At 49.8% G+C, this 24850-nt stretch overlaps 1 protein-coding gene across 1 annotated transcript in view; it reads right to left on the bottom strand.

The window, feature by feature from the left end:
- Positions 1-6338, bottom strand: part of NOP14 (NOP14 nucleolar protein) — a 42071-nt gene extending 35733 nt beyond the window's left edge. The window contains exons 1-2 of the mRNA XM_063924388.1: positions 5987-6338; positions 2714-2848 (exon numbers count right to left, since the gene is read on the bottom strand). Coding sequence (XP_063780458.1) covers positions 2714-2848; positions 5987-6163 — 312 coding nt within the window. The 5' untranslated portion in view covers positions 6164-6338. The remainder of the gene's footprint in view (positions 1-2713; positions 2849-5986) is intronic.
- Positions 6339-24850: the final 18512 nt, after the last annotated feature.

Raw genomic sequence — 24850 nt, 5'->3', positions numbered from 1 at the left:
GGGATTCCATCTTGAATTTGGACACCTGCAGATACGGGTTTAGAGACTTCAGGTTTAAGATGGGTCGCACCGAACCGTCTGGTTTTGAAACGACAAAAAGACTGGAGTAAAACCTCCTTTTGTGTAATGGAGGTGGTACTGGAACCACCACCCCTGTCCGCTGAAGTTTTTGAATTGCCTCTTGCAAGGTAACTTTTGCAGCGGGCAAAACTGGCAAGCCCGATTTGAAAAATCTGAGGAGGAAGTGCTTGAAATTCCAGCCGGTATCCCTGGGAAATCAGATTCCTCACCAAAGGATCCTGGCAGGACTTTGCCCACACATGGGCGAAGTGTTGAAGGTGAGCACCCAACTGAAAGTCGCCTTGCTGCTGGGGCCGTAACACAGAAAGCTTAGTGGCAGGGGATCCGGTCGTCTGGTCTAGGGTTGCAGCAGTTGCAGGTTTACGGGACTTACCACGATATCCTCTCGGAGTGGTGGAGACCCCCCGACCCCTGCCTCTGAACCTTACCACATGAAAGGAATGCAAGGAGGGTCCTGTGTAAGAACGTCTAGCAGGTGGCGCAGCCGACGGCAGATAGGTAGACTTGCCCGCCGTTGCCTGGGAAATTCATTTATTTAATTTGTCCCCAAACAAGGCATCACCTGTAAAGGGAAGATTTTCTACACCCTTTTTGGAATCCGCATCCGCTGACCATTGACGCAACCACAGAGCTCTGCACGCTGAGACCACCATAGCAGTAGTGCGGCCATTTATCTTACACAATTCCTTTATAGTTGCAGCAGAGTTATGATCTCATCCTGGGGCAGATTGTCTAATCCATTAATAACATTATAGGACCACTTGACCACTGCCCTGGAAACTCACCCACAAACTATCGTGGGGCGCTGTGCTATGCCTGCTGCCGTATAAATTGCCTTGAGAGTGGTCTCAATTTTACGGTCAGCCGCCTCTTTCAGGGATATAGCCCCTGGCACTGGCAGTACCAATTTCTTAGACAGTCTGGACACAGACGTATCCACTGACGGGGATTTTCCCATACCTTCCTGTCCTCAGCTGGGAGGGGAAAGGTAGCTAAAAACCTCTGAGGAATTTTAAATTTCTTATCAGGGTTTAAACATGCCTCCCTGGCCAGGGAGTTTAACTCTTTAGACACAGGAAAAGTTGCTGAGGTCTTTGGTCTAACATCAAAGTCTAACTCCTCATTTGGTTCTGACTCCTGATCTGGTATGTGGAGGACCTCTCTTACAGCAAAAATGAGGGTCTCCATCCCTGTGGACAGAGAGCTGTCCTCATCCATATTATCATCATCCACATCGGGCTGATCAGAATCAGACTGGAGCACCTGTGGCAGTGAGCGTTTATGTGAAACTAACAGAGGGGGCTGAGAAGTCTTTCTGGTATCTGTTGCTTTTGCCATACAATCAATACGCTGTTTTAACACCTGTCTCTCCTTTATAGCTGCAGCTAATTCTAAATTAACATTGTGAATCATGTTTTTAAAGGTATCTAGCCAGTCAGGTGCCTGTGAACTGTGTCCCTGAGGAGATAAGCAACATTGCTCACACATGAGGGACCCCGCTGATAAAGGGGTAGAGTAACAAGCAGCACACATAACCATGTCAACAGACATCTTGACACAACTGTAATATAGCGCAGCTCACTGGAAAACACCCCCACACAGACCCTAGAGAGTCTCTGGAGTGACACTGAGGAGCAGGGACAGCACACAGAATACAGCAGTACAATCTGCTATGACACCCTGGTACCAGTACAGAGTCTGTAACAGCGTGGGTCCGTGGAGGAGCAGCGTGCATGCAGCCTTGATTATCCACAGCAGCAGAAATGGCACCTTCCCGCCTCTGGTCCCGCTCCGGGAAGCTCCGCCCCTTGCAATGGCACACGGTCCCTTATATTATTATACTGGCCATGAGTATATCCCATATAGATAACATCACATAAAAGCCCTAAGGAGCAGTGAGCACTGTGGGACATGAGCCCTGAGACAGTTTTGTCCGCGGCGGGCACTGCAGCTCGAGACCCGTGACCGCAGCGCAACCTGCCGCCAAACTGCACCGGGGACCTGCTAACCGGGACTGCGGTGTAACATAACCGGGACTGCGGTGTAACACTCACCGCACCTCGATCTTCGGCATCTGTTAGAGGGTGGCGGCTAGCTGCTGGCGCGGGCACACATACTAACGATGTGTGATCAGCACCTCAGGTGCTCAGTGTCCTGTCAGCTGGGATTACGGACCCTTAACCCTCAGGAAGTTGGTTCAGTCCCCCCTCTGAGTCCCATGAAGCAGGTAGCCTGGTTGCCAACCAGGACTACCTGAAACCAATAAACTAAAACAAAAATTAAAGTAAACTCTCTGGAGCTCCAGAGAAATGCATAAGGCTCCTTGGGCACATTTTTCTAAACTGAGTCTGGTAGGAGGGGCATAGAGGTGAGGAGCCAGCACACACATACACACACTAAAGGTTTTAAAGTACCAGGCTCCAGTGGACCCGATCTATACCCCATGGTACTAAAGTACAGTTCACCAGTATCTACTAGGACATTAGAGAAAAAGTATTAGGGTTCAGTTGCATACAATTTGACGGCAGATAAGAACCACGTGGCACATTGACTCTGCCCTAATACGGTCCATCAACAAGCTAAGTAGAAAAACGGCATAGTATCCGAGAATAAACTCTGTACCGAGCTGTACCTGTCGTTCTAGAGCAAATCTCTTCATCATCTTCTCTTCTGGAGTTAATTTCGTGTCATATTCTCCAAATCTCTTATCGTGGAATACACTGGTCTTTCCCCTTTGCTGGTACTCTTTAAGAAGAGTATCCTTGCGCTGATAAACACAGGAAAATCAAACCAACATTAAGTCCATGTACAACATAGCATTTGATGGGAAATAACAGACTAGCGGGCACTTTGCATGCAATTACAACATTCGTATCACACAGTTACATTGCAGAAATGCAATAACATCACACAACACAATGTGCCATTATTTATAAAGTCTTCAATATGAAGAGTTATTTATCTTTTAACAAATGTCACGTATCGCTAAGTGAGGTGCATGACTCTTTACTTATATATCTGGATGTCTGTCTCAGTTGTGACCAGATTGTGTGTGTATATAAAACATATATAAATTCTCAGACCCCGCACAAATATTTAAGATTATAAATCCTGCTGGTGCCCATGCCACAATATTTATTCCACGTATTGCTAAACACTCTACATATTGGGAAAAGGTAAAACATTGTTTCTGTGCCATTGGTACAGACCTACACAGATAAAAGTCAGACTGACATTGCTTGTGGAATGCTATAGAAAGAGAAGTGTGATCCCGCACAGGAATTAAGCTACATGAGCAAGTATAGTAAGAAAATCTAGTTGTGAAATGTGCTAAACCAACCATAAAACATATACTGTTGTCTTAACAGGGTTCACTACGATCTGCCGGCGGCCGGCCTCCCGGCGACCAGCATACCGCCGCCGGGAGGCCGGTCGACGGCTTACCGACAGTGTGGCGAGCGCAAATTAGCCCCTTGCGGGCACGGTGGCGCGCCACACTATTTTATTCTCCCTCCAGGGGGGTCGTGGACCCCCACGAGGGAGAATAAGTGTCGGTATGCCGGCTGTCGGGCTCCCGGCGCCTGTATGCTGGTCGCCGGGAACCCGACCGCCGGCATACTGAAGACCACCCGTCTTAACAGTATCACTCGTGTTGGTGGTGCTCCCCTGAGTCCAAGGTTTACAGTTTTGTATGTGGTAGATTTCTTTAGCTGAAACAGTAAAGAAACCCAGAGAGTAAGAATCTTTTGGGGGGGGGGGCACGCTTTGTGTAAATGTATGTTTTAAAATGTAACATCATTAATGAACGAGATACCGTTCATATCTTTCAGTGTGTAGGCACCAGCGATGACCGATGCGCGGCCCCGCACTCGTTCATCGCTGGTGCCGGCTCGTTTAAACATGCATGCCAATATGGACAATCTCGTCCATATTAGCATGCAGTGCTATGGAGTCGGGTAACGGGGGGAGTTAAGAAACTTTACTCGCCCGTCACCAGGTCGCCCGTCTGCCGTATCGGCCGGCGGGCAGCTCGGCGGCGGGTCGCTAAGTGTGTAGGGCCCTTAAAGTGCAACGACTTATCTCATGTGCTACCCAATATCTAACCAGCTAGGACTAGGCTTACCATACTAACCATCAAACCGGGACACTCATGAATTACACAGGTTCTTTAGCTGCTTAAAACCAGGTGAGCCAACCACAGAACCTGTGTAATTTATGAGTGTCCTGGTTTAAAGGGATAATGACAAGCCTAGCTAGTACCCATCTCAAGTGCTGCTCCCTGGGATCTGACCAGTTAGGACCCCCTGGGATCTCACCAGCTAGTAACCATCCCATATGCTGCTCCATGGGATCTGCCCCACTGTGACTGATCTCATGTGCTGCCCCCTGGGATCTGACCAGCTTGGACCCATCTCATGCACTGCCTCCTGGGATCTAACCAGCTAAGACCCATCTCATGCGCTACCTCCTGGGATCTGACCAGCTAGGACCCATCTCATGTGCTGCCCCCTGGGATCTGACCAGCTAGCACCCATCTCATGCGCTGCCCCCTGGGATCTGCCCCACTGTGACTGATCTCATGTGCTGCCCCCTGGGATCTGAACAGCTAGGACCCATCTCATGCTCTGCCCAATGGGATCTGACCATCTAGGACCCATCTCATGAGCTGCCCCTGGGATCTGACCAGCTAGGACCCATCTCCTGCGCTGCCCCTCCCCTCTGTGACTGATCTCATGTGCTGCCCCATGGGATCTGACCAGCTAGGACCCATCTCATGCGCTGCCCCTGGGATCTGACCAGCTAGGACCCATCTCATGAGCTGCCCCTGGGATCTGACCAGCTAGGACCCATCTCATGAGCTGCCCCTGGGATCTGACCAGCTAGGACCCATCTCATGCGCTGCCCCCTGGGATCTGACTAGCTAGGACCCATCTCATGCGCTGCCCCCTGGGCACTGACAACTAGAACCCATCTCATGCGCTGCCCCCTGGGATATGACCACTAGGATCCATCTCATGAGCTGCCCCTGGGATCTGACCAGCTAGGACCCATCTCATGAGCTGCCCCTGGGATCTGACCAGCTAGGACCCATCTCCTGCGCTGCCCCTCTGCGACTGATCTCATGTGCTGCCCCATGGGATCTGACCAGCTAGGACCCATCTCATGCGCTGCCCCTGGGATCTGACCAGCTAGGACCCATCTCATGAGCTGCCCCTGGGATCTGACCAGCTAGGACCCATCTCATGCGCTGTCCCCTGGGATCTGACCAGCTAGGACCCATCTCATGAGCTGCCCCTGGGATCTGACCAGCTAGGACCCATCTCATGAGCTGCCCCTGGGATCTGACCAGCTAGGACCCATCTCATGAGCTGCCCCTGGGATCTGACCAGCTAGGACCCATCTCATGCACTGTCCCCTGGGATCTGACCAGCTAGGACCCATCTCATGCGCTGTCCCCTGGGATCTGACCAGCTAGGACCCATCTCATGAGCTGCCCCTGGGATCTGACCAGCTAGGACCCATCTCCTGCGCTGCCCCCTGGGATCTGACCAGCTAGGACCCAATCTCATGCGCTGTCCCCTGGGATCTGACCAGCTAGGACCCATCTCATGAGCTGCCCCTGGGATCTGACCAGCTAGGACCCATCTCCTGCACTGCCCCTCTGCGACTGATCTCATGTGCTGCCCCATGGGATCTGACCAGCTAGGACCCATCTCATGCGCTGCCCCCTGGGATCTGACCAGTTAGTATAAAGCAGGGGCCACTTGGCAGCTCTTGAGGTCCTTACAGGGCCATTGCCAGCCAGACAGCTGTCAGGACTTGCGGACACTTGTAGTCCCACAGCAGTAGGAGCCACAGGCTGCAGAGAATATAACACACATGAATAATATAACCATTAATTCACCTTCTTCAGCGACTTGGAGCGGGACACCCCCGGCAGCCCCACGTTGTGCTTCACCTTCCTGCCCAGCACTGTGAACTTCTGCTTGTTCACCTTCACCTCGAACGGGTTGCCACGAACCTCGCTACGGGCTTTGCTGAGCCGCACGGCGGCCGCTGCCGAAGGCTTCTTCTTCCCCATGTTACCGCGGATCACTAGCAGACGCACAAGCAGCACAGTAACCCACGTGTGTCCTCCAGCACCCCAGAACTTCAGCAGCTCCTGCCGCTCTACCCACCGCGCTCTCCGCTTCCGGACTCGATGGTCGGCCGGCTAGCTGCCTTGTTACCATGGAGACACTGATTGTTGTAAACCATAGACATGCAGATAGTATGCTAGCCACAGCCTGTGCTGTAGCTGTCATTGGCATGTTAAGAATTGTAGGTACACAGCAGCTGGAGGGCCACAGGTGCTTCAGGACTTGGAGTAACCACATGTCCCAGCAGGCCCTAATTATTGCTCTGGGACTTGTAGTGCCTCTTGCTGTAAGTGCTCCGTCACAGGTTTTCAGAAAGTGACATGTTTGCTATATGTCCCTAATTTCCAGGGACAGTCCCAGATTTTCAGTAGAAATCCTGATATCCTCTATATTACATAGGATTCTCACTATCCATCCTTATTTGCTGTGCTTTATATAGAAATCAAGGATGACCTGTCCTGTCTCCATCAACAGATCCCACGATCGAGATGGGCAGACACGGATTCCCAGGCCTATGACGGGTCCAAAACTACAAGTAACAATATTAATCAAAAAGAGGTGCATTAAAATGCAAATAAATGCCATTATCAGTGCAGAAGAGAAAGCATACTACAAAGGGGTTTTAAAGGCCGCTGTAAACGGTATGTTGCGATGTATCGGCCTTGTATCGGTATGTCTTGCAATTATTTTACCAGTAGGGGAGAGTGGGGTAAGTTGAGCCAGTGGGGAAGTTACCCACCCCCTGTATTTAAGCAACTCTGCAATTCTGTTGTCATGTGATCATAAATTTAAAAAGCACCCGTCATTTCTACCTGTCCATGGTGGTAATTCAGACTGGATTGCTGCAGCGGCAGCAATTGCAGTCTGAATTCCTTTGTGGGGTGCCCACGAACTGGGCTGCGATAGCCTCTATATGATTGACAGGTAGAGGCAGTCGCGGGGCGGGAGGGGGCGTGCCAACAGCGTTAGAACTCAGTTGGCGGGGCACGGTCCGGACAACGTAGGGGTGTCCAGACTGTTTCCCTTGCGGGCCGCTGCGGCTGCGTGACGTCACACGCAGACGCTGCAACCCGGGACACAGCGGGTAGCTCCCTGCCAGCGTGTAAGAGCTGCGCAGGCAGGGAGCTACTCACTAGGTGCAAAAGCATAGCCGCCGTGCCAGACATGCGGGGCGGACTAGCTCTGTGCTGGGCGTCCCCCCGCATGCCTGAGTAAATGATCGTAGATGTGCTAAATGTAGCACATCTACTATCAGATATGAATTAGCGCCCTATGGCTGTGATGGAGAGAAACACTTGGTGAAGTGGCAACTGCATACTTACCTACTCTCCCGGAAGCTGCGGGAGGCTCCCGTTTTTTGGGGTAGCCCCCCGCACCCCCGGAAGAGTGGGCAGGTCTCCGGCATCCTGCTCGCACCCTAGTGATGCGAGCAGGATGGAGAGATAACCTCCCACATTCGCGTGTCCGTCGGGTGGAGAAGGGGTTAAAATGACGCAAAGCGCGTCATTTTAGCCCCACCCCCTTCCCGCGGACCCGCGAATTGCGGCATTTCCCGGTGCGGGGGCGGGGCTTAGTGAGGTCACAGTCCGGCCCCGCCCCCCGAAGACACCTGCAGGTTCTCCTCTCCGAGCTTCTCCCGGAGAGGAGAAATACAATGTCGGTAAGTATGGGCAACTGCAAGTATGTTTTCTTTCACACAAAAAAGCAAAACTATTTTTTTACTTGTAAAGTGACAGAAGCTGATTAGTTGGTACCTTGGGGACTACGTACTAAGCCTTAGAAAAAGGATAAAGTGAACAGAGATAAAGTACCAACCAGTCACTAAATGTCATGTTACAGATTGCGTTTGAAAAATAACAGTTAGGAGCTGATGTCCTGGTACTTTGTCTCCATCCACTTTATCTCTCTCCAAGGCTTAGAACATAGAGCCCTGCATCTCTCGTCAATTTATCTCTTTCCAAGTTTTGATAAATCTCCCCAAAAGTGATTTGCTGAAGAAGCTACCTCAACCTCATACAGCTGGAGGAATGTCAAGGAGGGAGCAACACTTCATATTTCCTTGTAACATTGATGGGTGGATTGTGGCATAGTCGTTAATATGCCACATAGCTGATGTATGAAATTCTTTCATTGTTAAATGATAAACTTTATGTGGTTGGTTTTATATAGAGATGAGCGGGTTCGGTTCTCCGAGAACCAAACCCCCCGAACTCCACGTGGTTTACACGGGTCCGAGGCAGCCTCGGTTCTTCCCGCCTGACTCGAAAAACCCGAACGAGGCAGAACGTCATCATCCCGCTGTCGGATTCTCACGAGATTTGGATTCCATATAAAGAGCCGCGCGTCGCCGCCATTTTCACTCGTGCATTGTAGAGAGAGCGGAGAGGACGTGGCTATGTTCTCTGAGTGGAAAGCTCAATATCAGCTCAATATCTGTGCTCAGTATCAGTGCTGCATTGTGGTGACCAGTATACTACAGTACAATAGTCCAGTGCTGCATTTTGCTGCTCAGTGTCAGTTCTAGTATCCTCATCAGTGCTCAGGATCACTGCTCATTGTCTTGTGCTGCATTGTGGTGACCAGTATACTACAGTACAATAGTCCAGTGCTGCATCTCGCTGCTCAGTGTCAGTTCTAGTATCCTCATCAGTGTTCAGGATCACTGCTCATTGTCTTGTGCTGCATTGTGGTGACCAGTATACACAGCAGCACAGTACAATAGTCCAGTGCTGCGTCTTGCTGCTCAGTGTCAGTTTTAGTATCCTCATCAGTGCTCAATATCAGTGCTCAGTAACAGTGCTGCATTGTGGTGACCAGTATACTACAGTACAATAGTCCAGTGCTGCATCTTGCTGCTCAGTGTCAGTTTTAGTATCCTCATCAGTGCTCAATATCAGTGCTCAGTATCAGTGCTGCATTGTGGTGACCAGTATACTACAGTACAATAGTCCAGTGCTGCATCTTGCTGCTCAGTGTCAGTTCTAGTATCCTCATCAGTATCAGTGCTCATTGTCTTGTGGTGACCAGTATACTACAGTACAATAGTCCAGTGCTGCATCTTGCTGCTCAGTGTCAGTTCTAGTATCCTCATCAGTGCTCAGTATCAGTGCTCATTGTCTTGTGGTGACCAGTATACTACAGTACAATAGTCCAGTGCTGCATCTTGCTGCTCAGTGTCAGTTCTAGTATCCTCATCAGTGCTCAATATCAGTGCTCAGTATCAGTGCTGCATTGTGGTGACCAGTATACTACAGTACAATAGTCCAGTGCTGCATGTTGCTACTCAGTGTCAGTTCTAGTATCCTCATCAGTGCTCAATAGCAGTGCTCAGTATCAGTGCTGCATTGTGGTGACCAGTATACTACAGTACAATAGTCCAGTGCTGCATCTTGCTGCTCAGTGTCAGTTCTAGTATCCTCATCAGTGCTCAGGATCACTGCTCATTGTCTTGTGCTGCATTGTGGTGACCAGTATACTACAGTACAATAGTCCAGTGCTGCATCTCGCTGCTCAGTGTCAGTTCTAGTATCCTCATCAGTGCTCATTGTCTTGTGCTGTATTGTGGTGACCAGTATACTACAGTACAATAGTCCATTGCTGCATCTTGCTGCTCAGTGTCAGTTCTAGTATCCTCATCAGTGCTCAATTTCAGTACTCAGTATCAGTGCTGCATTGTGGTGACCAGTATACTACAGTACAATAGTCCAGTGCTGCATCTTGCTGCTCGGTGTCAGTTCTTGTATCCTCATCAGTGCTCAGTATCAGTGCTGCATTGTGGTGACCAGTATACTACAGTACAATAGTCCAGTGCTGCATCTTGCTGCTCAGTAACAGTTCTAGTATCCTCATCAGTGCTCAATATCAGTGCTCAGTATCAGTGCTGCATTGTGGTGACCAGTATACTACAGTACAATAGTCCAGTGCTGCATCTTGCTGCTCAGTGTCAGTTCTAGTATCCTCATCAGTGCTCAATATCAGTGCTCAGTATCAGTGCTGCATTGTGGTGACCAGCAGAGGCGTAACTAGGGTAGGGTGAGTGGGGCACGTGCCCTGAACGCCTTGGCAGGCCCAGGAGAGGGGGCGCCGCCGGTGGCCAGGGCATCATGCCCCACTTGCCCCCATCACGCCGAAATGTGAGGGGAGGAGAGCGCAGCGTCTCTCCCTCCCCTCACTGCCGCTGCCAGCAGCGCTGCTGTGTCCGGTCTCCGGCGGCTTTAGCCAATCAGAGCTTGCGGACCGGTTCCTGATTGGCTGCCGGTCCGCGAGCTCTGATTGGCTAGCGAACCGGCGCCACACAGCTGCCGGAGACCTGGAGCGGTGAGGGGAAGGAGAGGCGCTGCGCTGTGCTCTCCTCCCCTCACATATCAGAGGCGACCCGGAGCCACAAGCGGTGAGTGGCCGGGGGGGGGGGGGGGGGGTGAGGGAGCACAGTGGGGCATGTATCAGGCAGAGTGGGACATGTATCTGGCACAGTGGAGCATGTAACTTGCACAGTGGGGCATGTATCAGGCACAGTGGGGCATGTATCTGGCACAGTGCGGCATGTAACTGGCACAGTGGGGCATGTATCTGGCACAGTGGGGCATGTATCTGGCACAGTGGGGCATGTAACTGGCACAGAGGGGCAGGTAACTGGCACAGTGGGGCATGTATCTGGCACAGTGGGACATGTATCCGGCACAGTGAGGCTTTGTGTCCGGCACTGTGAGGCAATGTAACTGGCACTGTGGGGCATGTAACTGGCACTGTGGTGCATGTATCTGGCACTGTAGGGCAATGTAACTGGCACTGTGGGGCATGTAACTGGCACTGTGGGGCATGTATCCGGCACTATGGGGCATTGTATCTGGCACTATGGGGCAATGTAACTGGCACTGTGGGGCATGTATCTGGCACTGTGGGGCATTGTATCCGGCACTGTGGGGCAATGTAACTGGCACTGTGGGGCATGTATCTGGCACTGTGGGGCATTGTATCCAGCACTGTGGGGCAATGTAACTGGCACTGTGGGGCATGTATCTGGCACTGTGGGGCAATGTAACTGGCACTGTGGGGCAATGTAACTGGCACTGTGGGGCATGTATCCGGCACTGTGGGGCATTGTATCTGGCACTGTGGGGCAATGTAACTGGCACTGTGGGGCAATGTAACTGGCACTGTGGGGCATGTAACTGGCACTGTGGGGCAATGTAACTGGCACTGTGGGGCATGTATCCGGCACTGTGGGGCATTTTATCCGGCACTGTGGGGCATGTAACTGGCACTGTGGGGCATGTATCTGCCACTGTGGGGCAATGTAACTGGCACTGTGGGGCATGTAACTGGCACTGTGGGGCATGTATCCGGCACTGTGGGGCATTGTATCTGGCACTGAGGGGCAATGTAACTGGCTCTGTGGGCCATTTTCAGTGGCCACACCCCTTCTGGAGCGTGACCACACCCCTTCTGGAGCGTGGCCACGCCCATTTTTCGGCGCGTACATACTTCTTTTGGTGTTTTTTTTTTGGGGGGGCGCCATTTTTCATCTTGCCCTGGGCTCCAAAAACCCTAGTTACGCCTCTGGTGACCAGTATACTACAGTACAATAGTCCAGTGCTGCATCTTGCTACTCAGTGTCAGTTCTAGTATCCTCATCAGTGCTCATTATCAGTGCTGCATTGTGGTGAACAGTATACTACAGTACAATAGTCCAGTACTGCATCTTGCTGCTCAGTGTCAGTTCTAGTATCCTCATCAGTGCTCCGGATCACTGCTAAATGTCTTGTGCTGCATTGTGGTGACCAGTATACTACAGTACAATAGTCCAGTGCTGCATCTCGCTGCTTTGTGTCAGTTCTAGTATCCTCATCAATGCTCAGTATCAGTGCTCATTGTCTTGTGCTGCATTGTGGTGACCAGTATACTACAGTACAATAGTCCAGTGCTGCATCTCGCTGCCCAGTGTCAGTTCTAGTATCCTCATCAGTGCTCAGTATCACTGCTCATTGTCTTGTGCTGCATTGTGGTGACCAGTATACTACAGTACAATAGTCCAGTGCTGCATCTTGCTGCTCAGTGTCAGTTCTAGTATCCTCATCAGTGCTCAATATCAGTGCTCTGTATCAGTGCTGCATTGTGGTGACCAGTATACTACAGTACAATAGTCCAGTGCTGCATCTCGCTGCCCAGTGTCAGTTCTAGTATCCTCATCAGTGCTCTGTATCAATGCTGCATTGTGGTGACCAGTATACTAGAGTACAATAGTCCAGTGCTGCATCTTGCTGCTCAGTGTCAGTTCTAGTATCCTCATCAGTGCTCAATATCAGTGCTCAGTATCAGTGCTCATTGTCTTCGGCTGCATTGTGGTGACCAGTATACTACAGTACATTACTAAAAGTCCAGTGTCTTGTGCTGTATCTTGCTGCTGTAGGGTGCTGTGGTAGTGTCCTGTCACTGTGCATAGGTCATCATCATTCCAGTCACAGTGGTATCTGGTATCTATCTAGTGGTATCTAATTCCAGACATTACTGCTGTATAATTCCAGATATATTACTGGCATATAATTCCACACATTACAAAATGGAGAACAAAAATTTGGAGGATAAAATAGGGAAAGATCAAGATCCACTTCCACCTAGTGCTGAAGCTGCTGCCACTAGTCATGGCAGAGACGATGAAATGCCATCAACGTCATCTGCCAAGGCCGATGCCCAATGTCATAGTAGAGAGCATGTAAAATCCAAAAAAACAAAAGTACATAAAATGACCCAAAAATCTAAATTAAAAGCATCTGAGGAGAAGCGTAAACTTGCCAATATGCCATTTACGAAACGGAGTGGCAAGGAACGGCTGAGGCCCTGGCCTATGTTCATGGCTAGTGGTTCAGCTTCACATGAGGATGGAAGCACTCATCCTCCCGCTAGAAAAATGAAAAGAGTTAAGCTGGCAAAAGCACAGCAAAGAACTGTGCGTTCTTCTAAAACACAAATCCCCAAGGAGAGTCCAATTGTGTTGGTTGTGATGCCTGACCTTCCCAACACTGGACGGGAAGAGGTGGCTCCTTCCACCATTTGCACGCCCCCTGCAAGTGCTGGAAGGAGCACCCACAGTCCAGTTCCTGATATTCAAATTGAAGATGTCACTGTTGAAGTTTACCAGGATGAGGATATGGGTGTTGCTGGCGCTGAGGAGGAAATTGATTCTGATGGTGAGGTGGTTTGTTTAAGTCAGGCACCCGGGGAGACACCTGTTGTCCGCGGGATGAATAAGGCCATTGACATGCCTGGTCAAAATACCCCAAAAAATCACCTCTTCGGTGTGGAATTATTTTAACAGAAATGCGGACAACAGGTGTCAAGCCATGTGTTGCCTTTGTCAAGCTGTAATAAGTAGGGGTAAGGACGTTAACCACCTAGGAACATCCTCCCTTATACGTCACCTGGAGCGCATTCATCAGAAGTCATTGACAAGTTCAAAAACTTTGGGTGACAGCAGAAGCAGTCCACTGACAACTAAATTCCTTCTTCCTCTTGTACCCAAGCTCCTGCAAACCACCCCACCAACTCCCTCAATGTCAATTTCCTCCTTAGACAGGAACGCCAATAGTCCTGCAGGCCATGTCACTGGCAAGTCTGACGAGTCCTCTCCTAACTGGGATTCCTCCGATGGATCCTTGAGTGTAACGCCTACTGCTGCTGTTGTTGCTGCTGGGAGTCGATCGTCATCCAAGAGGGGGAGTCGGTAGACCACTTGTACTACTTCCAGTAAGCAATTGACTGTCCAACAGTCCTTTGCGAGGAAGATGAAATATCACAGCAGTCATCCTGTTGCAAAGCGGATAACTCAGGCCTTGACAACTATGTTGGTGTTAGACGTGCATCCGGTATCCGCCGTTAATTCACAGGGACTTAGAGAATTGCTTGAGGCTGTGTGTCCCCGGTGCCAAATACCATCTAGGTTCCACTTCTCTAGGCAGGCGATACCGAGAATGTACACAGACGTCAGAAAAAGAGTCACCAATGTCCTAAAAAATGCAGTTGTACCCACTGTCCACTTAACCACGGACATGTGGACAAGTGGAGCAGGGCAGACTAAGGACTGTATGACTGTGACAGCCCACTGGGTAGATGTATTGCCTCCCGCAGCAACAACAGCAGCAGCGGCACCAGTAGCAGCATCTCGCAAATGCCAACTCGTTCCTAGGCAGGCCACGTTTTGTATCACCGCTTTCCATTAGAGGCGCACAGCTGACAACCTCTACCGAAAACTGAGGAACATCATCGCAGAATGGCTTACCCCAATTGGACTCTCCTGGGGAATTGTGACATCGGACAACGCCACCAATATTGTACGTGAATTACATGTGGGCAAATTCCAGCACGTCCCATGTTTTGCACATACAATGAATTTGGTGGTGCAGAATTAAAAAAAAAACGACAGGTGCGTGCAGGAGATGCTGTTGGTGGCCCGAAGAGTTGCGGGCCACTTTCGGCATTCAGCCACCGCGTGCCGAAGACTGGAGCACCAGCAAACACTCCTGAACACGCCCTGCCATCAGCTGAAGGAAGAGGTGGTAACGAGGAGGAATTCAACCCTCTATATCAGCGGTGGCCAACCCGCGGCTCTCAAGCTGCATGCGGCTCTTTCATCCTCCGCATGCGGCTCGATGCGCTCCTGGCCACCGCTGCCCGACACACCAGACTCGCAGCAGCAGATCTCCAGCGGCGGTGTGTATCTTCAATTCTGCGGCGGCCCGTGAGCCAATCAGAGCTCGCGGACCGGCAGCTAAGGCTCCTGATTGGCTGCCGGTCCGCGAGCTCTAATTGGCTCATGGGCCGCCGCCGGAGACGGAGGGGTAGGAGAGGCGCGCGCTGCGCTCTCCTTCCCCTTACAGCAGCGCGGTAAGCAGCACTTTTTTTTTGGGGGGGGGGGGGAGTGAGGCACTGTGGCGGCATATGTATCAGCACTGGGGGCATGCGTATCTGCACTGTGGGGGCATATATATCTGCACTGTGGGGCCATATGAGGCACTGTGGGGGCATGTGTATCTGCACTGGGGCATATGAGGCACTGTGGGGGCATGTGTATCTGCACTGGGGCATATCTGGCACTGTGTGGGCATATCTGGCACTATGGGCATGTGTATCTGCACTGGGGCATATCTGGCACTGTGTGGGCATATCTGGCACTGTGTGAACATATCTGGCACTGTATGGGCATGTGTATCTGCACTGGGGGCATATCTGGCACTGTATTGGCATGTGTATCTGCACTGGGGGCATATCTGGCACTGGGGGATATCTGGCACTGTGTGGGCATATCTGGCACTGGGGGCATATCTGGCACTGTGGGAGGCACTGTGGGGACATGTGTATCTGCATCGGGGGCATATCTGGCACTGGGGGTGTATATGTGTCTGGAACTGGGGGCATATATTTATCTGGCACTGTGGTGGCACCCATTTTTTGGCATTTTTATATGTATGTGGCACTGTACAACATGACTAAACAGGGTTATGACACAAGGTCACACTCCTACAAACATCATACCGAAAGATGTGTGCACAAAAATGGGGCGTGGCTTTGTGACAACTAGGCCACACCCTGATTTTGCGCACGCGCCTTCGCCGCGCGCATGATAGTGGCTCTTGGACTTGCCTATGGATCTTTTCTGGCTCTTTGCCTCCGACTGGTTGGCCACCCCTGCTCTATATGCTTCAGAGGATGGAGGAGCAGCAAAAGGCCATTCAAGCCTATACATCTGCCTACGATATAGGCAAAGGAGGGGGAATGCACCTGACTCAAGCGCAGCGGAGAATGATTTGTCTTGTGCAAGGTTCTCCAACCCATTGAACTTGCCACACGTGAAGTCAGTTCAGACACTGCCAGCCTGAGTCAGGTCATTCCCCTCATCAGGCTTTTGCAGAAGCAGCTAGAGAGATTGAAGGAGGAGCTAAAATGGAGCGATTCCGTTAGGCATGTGGGACTTGTGGATGGAGCCCTTCATTCGCTTAACCAGGATTCACGGGTGGTCAATCTGTTGAAATCAGAGCACTACATTTTGGCCACCGTGCTCGATCCTAGGTTTAAAGCCTACGTTGTATCTCTCTTTCCGGCAGACAAAAGTCTGCAGATGTTCAAAGACCTGCTGTTGAGACACTTGTCAAGTCAAGCGGAATGTGACCCGCCAACAGCTCCTCCTTCCTTTTCTACCGCCACTGGAGCTGCCAGGAAAAGGATAAAATTTCCAAAACCACCCGCTGGCGGTGATGCAGGGCAGTCAGGACCAAGTGCTGACATCTGGTCCGGACTGAAGGACCTGCCAACGATTACTGACATGTCGTCTACTGTCACTGCATATGATTCTGTCACCATTGAAAGAATGGTGGAGTATTATATGAGTGACAGCATCAAGTAGGCATGTCAGACAGTCCGTACGTATACTGGTAGGAAAAAAGAGGCAATTTGGAGGCCCTTGCACAAACTGGCTTTATTTTACCTAAGTTGCCCCCCCTCCAGTGTGTACTCCGAAAGAGTGTTTAGTGCAGCCAGTAACCTTGTCAGCGATCAGCGTAGGAGGTTACTTCCAGAAAATGTGGAGAAGATGATGTTCATCAAAATGAATTATAATAAATTCCTCCATGGAGACATTTACCAGCAATTGCCTCCAGAAAGTACACAGGGACCTGAGATGGTGGATTCCAGTGGGGACGAATTAATACTCTGTGAGGAGGGGGATGTACACAGTGAAAGGGGTGAGGAATTGGACGATGAGGAGGAGGTGGATATCTTGCTTCGGTAGAGCCAGTTTGTGCAAGGAGAGATTGATTGCTTCTTTTTTGGTGGGGGTACCAAACCAACCAATCATTTCAGCCACAGTCGTGTGGCAGACCCTGTCGCTGAAATGATTGGTTTGTTAAAGTGTGCATGTCCTGTTTATACAACATAAGGGTGGGTGGGAGGGCCCAAGGACAATTCAATCTTGCGCCTCTTTTTTTAATTTTATTTATCTTTGCATCATGTGCTGTTTGGGGACTATTTTTTTAAGTGCCATCCTGTCTGACACTGCAGTGCCACTCCTAGATGGGCCAGGTGTTTGTGCCGCCCACTTGGGTCGCTTAGCTTAGTCATCCAGCGACCTCGGTGCAAATTTTAGGACTAAAAATAATATTGTGAGGTGTTCAGAATAGACTGGAAATTAGTGGAAATTATGGTTATTGAGGTTAATAATACCAGAGGATCAAAATGACCCCCAAATTCTATGATTTAAGCTGTTTTTGAGGGTTTTTTGAAAAAAAAACACCCGAATCTAAAATGCACCCGAATCCGACAAAAATTCGAAAGGGAGGTTTTGCCAAAACGCGTCCGAATCCAAAACACGACCGCGGAACCGAATCCAAAACCAAAACACAAAACCCGAAAAATGCCCGCTGCACATCTCTAGTTATATTGTTTATGTCACGCTCGGACTCTCATACTGTACTTCAGAATCTGATGCTGATTCACTGGCTTACATGTGTCCGCTGGCCAGTTATCTTTGGATTTACCTGTTTATTTAACTTCAGAAATATGTTACTGCTGCATGGGGGCAGCCATCTTCCTGAGGGCATCTGACACCACTGTAGCCACTCACAGAGACTACTTATGACGTTACTCCTATATTCTGTCCCAGTGCAATGAGTCTTATATAAACCAATCCCAGGCACTAGCACAGTGCCATTTCAACTAATTTCATCACATGTTCATGGTCTCCGGTCAGCAAGCTCCATCGGCTGACTTTACCCGTGTGTTACTACATTATGAAAGTAAACTGTTTTGAGTTCTCAATCCACTTAAAGAGCAAAGGTCAGAGAGCAAAGGTCAACGCGTTTCGCTGTCAACTTTATCGATAAAGTGAAACGGTTTGACGTCTGCTCTTTAATTGGAATGCTAACTCAGAGCACTTTACTTTCAGAGCCCTATACCACTCTATGAAAGCTGTCGTCCAGGGCCGTCTTTTCATATGGGCTCAATGGGCTCTTGCCCAAGGGCCCCAGTAGTATAAGGGCCCTAGGCTGATAGCTGAGGGTCCCCATTTTTCATGGGTACTAGAAATTTTGAAAATCGTCCATAGGTAACTGGAGATATCCAACTTCAAAGCAGTGGTCCCCATCCAAGCCTGTTAATTGCTATTCCCAGTCAGTTATCTCAGGTTCTGTCTGATTTAGAGTTTTTCTGAGGGTATAATCCAAAAGCTGGGACTCTCCCCTATTCGGCGGACACTGGCAGCTTGTCTCTACTATGCCCAAAACCAGAGATATCTGCTTTCAAGCAGCTGGTCCCTGCTCCAGCTCCACATGCCTGGTATGCAGTTTTATATTTTTGTCTGTGGATTGCTCTGGCTCCTGAACTCTGTTCCCAGTACCTCCTGAAAGGTGGGACTCTCTAGTCTTTATCCAATTGAAAGCTCCAAAATTAATTTCCTGGAACTGGAGATATCTGCAGTCAAGCATGCTGGCTTCCCACAGGGAAATTATGAATATTACGCCTATCCACCCCTCCCCTGTTTATTAAACACACCCTACTACCCTGGTAGTCATGTATCGTGGTCCCTTCATTCAGCCAAATGCTTCTTCTACATTTTAGTGTTCTCCCTCCTGCAGAACTACCACCAGTGCAAGCAGAGCCTTGCACTGGGACCCACCGCTGTCAAGTGGCCCAAAGCCAGCGACATTTAACCTCTTCAGTGGCATGCCCGGAAAATTTCCGTGGTCAGCTGCGCTGTGCAGACAGGCAACCGCCGGAAATTTTCCGGGCACGCCAGTGCTCCCCCTCCCTCCCTCCTCCTTACTCCACTCGGCCGGCTCGGTGGATGACGCGATTGCGCCGTGATGTCATGATGCGATAGCGTCATTCTGGAAAACTCCGCCAGCCGAGCGGAGTACAGGGGGGGAGGGAGGAGGGAAGGGGAGAGGATTATAGTGCTGGCGGGCTAGTGCCCACCAGCAAATGCAAATGCTAGGGATGGCCATCGGTGGGTTATCCATTGATGGATAACATCGGTCAGTGGCCATCCCTAGGTACCCCTAGGCAACGAGCATTCCCTAGGCAACGAGCATGGATCCCAGAGCAAAACCCCTGGGAAAAAGCATGACACAACATGTAAAACCCCTGACAACGCGCATGAAACCCCTGGCAACGCGCAGGTAAAAAAATCGAAACTGGCACTGTGGGGGCATATCTAGCACTGTGGGGCCATATCTGGTACTATGAGGGTATATCTGGCACCGTGGGGGCATGTGTATCTGGCAATGTGGGGGCATATCTAGCAACGCGGGGGAATATGTGTATCTGGCACTGTGGGGGCATATCTAGCAACGCGGGGGAATATGTGTATCTGGCACTGTGGGGGCATGTGTATCTGGCAATGTGGGTGCTTTTTTCTACTTTCACCACTGTGTATGTATATATATATATATATATATATATATATATATAATACAGGAGCATGCAGAGGATCGCTAATTTGGAGTTAAGGGGTAGGTGGGTGGACTTTGGCGGGATGAGATGGGAGGGGGGCCCAAAGCGTTTTGTAGGACCTGGGCCCACCGCTCGGTAGTTCCGCCAATGCTCCTGCCCTATCTCCCATCATCCGTGCATTAAAAGTCCTACATGCTAAGTTGTAGAAAGAACACCCCCTATCACCCGCGGGATATCAAAGCAGCCGCTGATACTACTCCCCCCCATCCCTACCACTGGAGAATGGGTAGGGGCCCTAGTGCATTGCTTTGCCCAGGAGCCTTCACTTATGTTAAGATGGCCCTGCTGTCGCCACTGCAAATTAAGCGACTGTTGAGAGTCAGACAATACTAAGGGCCTAATTCAGACCTGATCCCTAGCAGGTAGTTTTTGTACTGCTGCGATCCGATAGTCGCCGCATACAGGGTGAGTGTATATTAGCTGTGCAAGTGTGCGTACGCAAGTCTAGCAGAGCTGTACAAACAGATCTTGTGCAGTGTCTTAGTAGCCCAGGACGTACTCAGCCGCTGCGATCACATCAGCCTGTCCAGGACCGGAATGGACGTCAGGAACCCTCCCTGCAAATGCTTGGACACGCCTGCCTTTTTCCAAACACTCCCAGAAAACGGTCAGTTGCCACCCACAAACGGCTTGCGATTGGCCGTGCAAATGGATTCTTCGCACAAACTCATCATTGAGCGGCGATCCGCTTTGTACCCATGCGACGCGCCTGCGCATTGAGGTGCATACACATGCACAGTTTAGACCTGATCGCAGGCTGTACGGAAACACAGCCAAGTGATCAGGTCTGAATTACCCCCAAAGAGCGGTGCTCCTACAGCTAAGCATTCTCTGCAGGGGCCCGACACCGGTATTTGCATGACGGAGACTTGGGGGTCTATTTACTAAGCCTTGGATGGAGATAAAATGGACGAAGATAAAGTACCAGCCAATCAGCTCCTAACTGTCATTTTTTCAATGGGTTTGAAAAATGACAGTTAGGAGCTGATTGGCTGGTACTTTATCTTCGCCTGTAACATGGCAGTTAGAAGCTGACTGGCTGGTACTTTATCTCCATCCACTTTATCTCCATTTAAGGCTTAGTAAATAGACCCTTTGGTTATGATGCCAACCTTAAGCAGCGGAACACCGCTCTTCTTACAAATTATACAGCCTGGCTCCCCACAATGGACAAATACAGAGGATTCATCTGTCCATAGGAGAGCACAAACGTTCAGCGCTCCATTCAAGGAGCCAAGGCTACGCACAGACTGCACAGACTGGAAAAATCGTTAGTTGGTGAGTGAGTTGTGAACAGATTTGCAGACTTGCGCTGTCTAGTGAAGTTTTCGCACGGCATACGCATGCATTCTCACACTTGCACGGGGGAGGTTTTCACTCTCCCTGGGCAGCGACTATCTGATCGCAGACCTCTGCAAATTTGCAGAGGAGCGATCAGGTCTGAATTAGGCCCTTCCTTTACTGCATAATTGGTTTAAATGAATATCGGGGGTCATTCCGAGTTGTTCGCTCAGTAAAAATCTTCGCATCGCAGCGATTTTCCGCTTAATGCGCATGCGCAATGTCCGCACTGCGACTGCGCCAAGTAAATTTGCTATGCACTTAGGAATATTACTCACGGCATTTTCATCGTTCTGGCGATCGTAATGTGATTGACAGGAAATGGGTGTTACTGGGCGGAAACAGGACGTTTTATGGGCGTGTGGGAAAAAACGCTACCATTTCCGGAAAAAACGCAGCAGTGGCTGGAGAAACGGGGGAGTGTCTGGGTGAACGCTGGGAGTGTTTGTGACGTCAAACCAGGAACGACAAGCACTGAACTGATCGCACAGGCAGAGTAAGTCTGGAGCTACTCAGAAACTGCTACGAGGTGTGTAATCGCAATATTGCGAATACATCGTTCACAATTTTAAGATGCTAAGATTCACTCCCAGTAGGCGGCGGCTTAGCATGAGCAAATCTGCTAAAATCCACTTGCGAGCGAACAACTCGGAATGACCCCCATCAAACACTATAATTCACACTGATTATACTGGGCAGTAGCTCCGGGTGAGAAGTAATCAGGCGTTACACACTGAGAGGCTTTATATTATATGTTCAGGTCAATTTACCCTAATCTGGGGCAAATAAAGCTATAAAACCACTTTGTTATGAGAAATCATTTTCACAGCCCTTTGTCATAGATACATTCTTATCATTTCGATTGACCGGAGACATTCTGAAATAAAGGTAGATGTTTTCATGTTACTTCTGTCTCATTTTTCTTGCCTAGGGGACAACATAAGTAAAAATTGGCTCATTTTACCCCTACTCTCCCCTATGAAATCAACGATGGGTGATGATCTGAATTTAAGGCACATAAAGTTTGTGTTTTGGTGCATAATGCATAGTTATTATTTAATGTTTTCTTTTAAAATAATGCATACTTCCTAACTGTCCCAATTTTGGCCGTGACAGTCCCGTTTTTCACGGTCTGTCCCGCTGTCCCACCCGCAGGTTGCAGTGTCCCGTGGGGTAGGGGGGGGAGCAGTTGGGAGATCCTGTGCGCTTTCCCCGACAGACAGGGACAAGGGGCATGGCCAGTAGTTCACTGAGTGCTGTTCATACCCCCATACTGATGGAAATGGGGCGTGGCCTGCGATCACGGCTCTTGATGCGAGGCCACGCCCACTACAGCTAGGCCATGCCGCCACCCACAAAGCCACACCCCCTAATTTCGGGCAGGCGCCTTCAACGCTCGAGGATGTCCCTATTTAGCACAATGACAAGTTGGGAGGTATGATAATGCCCCAACCCTTTCATCTTGTTACTGTGTTGGTGAACCCCTCAAAGCATCAGGTGAAACTGTTGGTATAATCTGCATACATGTTACTTACTCGGTAATTATGATACAGCTGAAGTGAACATTGGGGCCGATTCAGACCTGATCGCTGCTGTGCGTTTTCTCACAGGCTGCGATCCGGTCTGAACTGCGCATGCATATGCACCGCAATGCGCAGGTGCGACGGACCGCAGCAACGGGGATCACCGGTCAGCGACGGGATGGTGCGAAAATTCCGAATGCACCAGCGATCGCAAGGAGATTGACAGGAAGAGGGCGTTTGTGGGTGGCAGCTGACCGTTTCTAGGGAGTGTCCGTAAAAACGCAGGAGGGACCGGGCGTTTTGTGGGAGGATTTCTGACGTCAGCTCCGGCCCCGATCATCGCAGTGGCTGAGCAAATCCTGGACTGAGCAGGAATTGATATTTGTGTTTTGCTACACGTGCGATCGCACACCTGCACACACACAATACACCCCCCCTGTAGGCGGTGACTAACCTGATCGCAGGGATGCAAAAAACGCACCCTACCGATCAGGTCTGAATTAACCCCATAGAAACACTGTAGTCACTGTGGAATTAGAGGGTCATTCCGAGTTGATCGCTCGCTAGCTACTTTTAGCAGCCGTGCAAACGCATAGTCGCCGCCCACGGGGGAGTGTATTTTTGCTTTGCAAGTGTGCGAACGCGTGTGCAGCCGAGCGGGACGAAAACGTTTTTTGCAGTTTCTGAGTAGCTCTGGACTTACTCAGCCCTTGCGATCACTTCAGCCTGTCTGGTCCAGGAATTGACGTCAGACACCTCCCCTGCAAACGCCTGGACACGCCTGCGTTTTTCCAAACACTCCCTGAAAACGGTCAGTTGACACCCATAAACGCCCTCTCCCTGTCAATCTCCTTGCGATCGGCTGTGTGAATGGATTCTTCATTAAATCCATCACCCAGCAACGATCCGCTTTGTATCCGTACGACACGCGTGCGCATTGCGGTGCATACGCATGCGCAGTAGTAACCAGTTCTCTGCGCTGCGAAAAACGTCAATGAGCGATTAATTCGGAATGACTCCCTTAGTTCCTTATTTGATGTTTGATGCTACAGTATATTGGGGAGAGATGTTTTTCCACTGCTTGCAGCTATGGGAAACCCTAAATTTGTGTCCAAACTGTCCATTTTTGTCGGAAGCTTACTGCATTTTATTGTAATTTGGATATTAATTATAAGGGTCCCTCTTCTGTCATTCACAAAAGCAAAAAGTTTAGCTTTTCATATCTTGGCCCTGGTATTTACGGTTTTGCAAAAATATTCAGAAAAGGATCCTTCAGATCCATTCCCATCAGCACATACTGGCATCACTCATTCATAGTAACCTCAGAAGTAAAGTGATAGCATAAGCCATCACTTCATACTATTGGCCAAGAGGTATAAGAGAGACAGTGGGTAAATATACTAGAGATGTGCGTGTCCCCCAGTGTTTTGGTTTTGCAAAACCAAGCTCAAGTGCTTTGGTTCAGATTCAGATTTTGGTACGGTTAAAAAATCAATGAAAAAAAATGAATAACAATTGATAAATATCGATAAAGACAGTGAAAATCAAGTAATTTTTGCAATTCAAAAACCAAAATTCTAATTTGAAATCCAAATTACAAACCACAGGAAGATCCGGACCGGGTTTTGGTTAGAGATGAGCGGGTTCGGTTCCTCGGAATCCGAACCCGCCCGAACTTCAGCTTTTTTTACACGGATCCGAGCGACTCGGATCTTCCCGCCTTGCTCGGTTAACCCAAGCGCGCCCGAACGTCATCATGACGCTGTCGGATTCTCGCGAGGCTCGGATTCTATCGCGAGACTCGGATTCTATATAAGGAGCCGCGCGTCGCCGCCATTTTCACACGTGCATTGAGATTGATAGGGAGAGGACGTGGCTGGCGTCCTCTCCATTTAGATTAGAAGAGAGAGAGTGAGATTGAGACAGAGACACTTGATTTACTGGAGCTTAGGAGTACTAGAGAGAGAGTGCAGAGTTTACTAGTGACTGACCACTGACCAGTGACCACCAGTGCAGTTTTATTTAATATAATCCGTTCTCTGCCTGAAAAAAACGATACACAGTGACTCAGTCACATACCATATCTGTGCTCAGCCCAGTGTGCTGCATCATTTATGTATAATATCTGACTGTGCTCACACAGCTTAATTGTGGGGGAGACTGGGGAGCAGTTATAGGTTATAGCAGGAGCCAGGAGTACATACATATTATTAAAATTAAACAGTGCACACTTTTGCTGCAGGAGTGCCACTGCCAGTGTGACTGACC

The sequence above is a fragment of the Pseudophryne corroboree genome, chromosome 1 (genome assembly GCF_028390025.1).
Source record: "Pseudophryne corroboree isolate aPseCor3 chromosome 1, aPseCor3.hap2, whole genome shotgun sequence".
Lineage (NCBI taxonomy): Eukaryota > Metazoa > Chordata > Amphibia > Anura > Myobatrachidae > Pseudophryne > Pseudophryne corroboree.
Note: the sequence above shows the minus strand (reverse complement) of the source record. Positions and strands in the feature narration are given on the sequence as shown.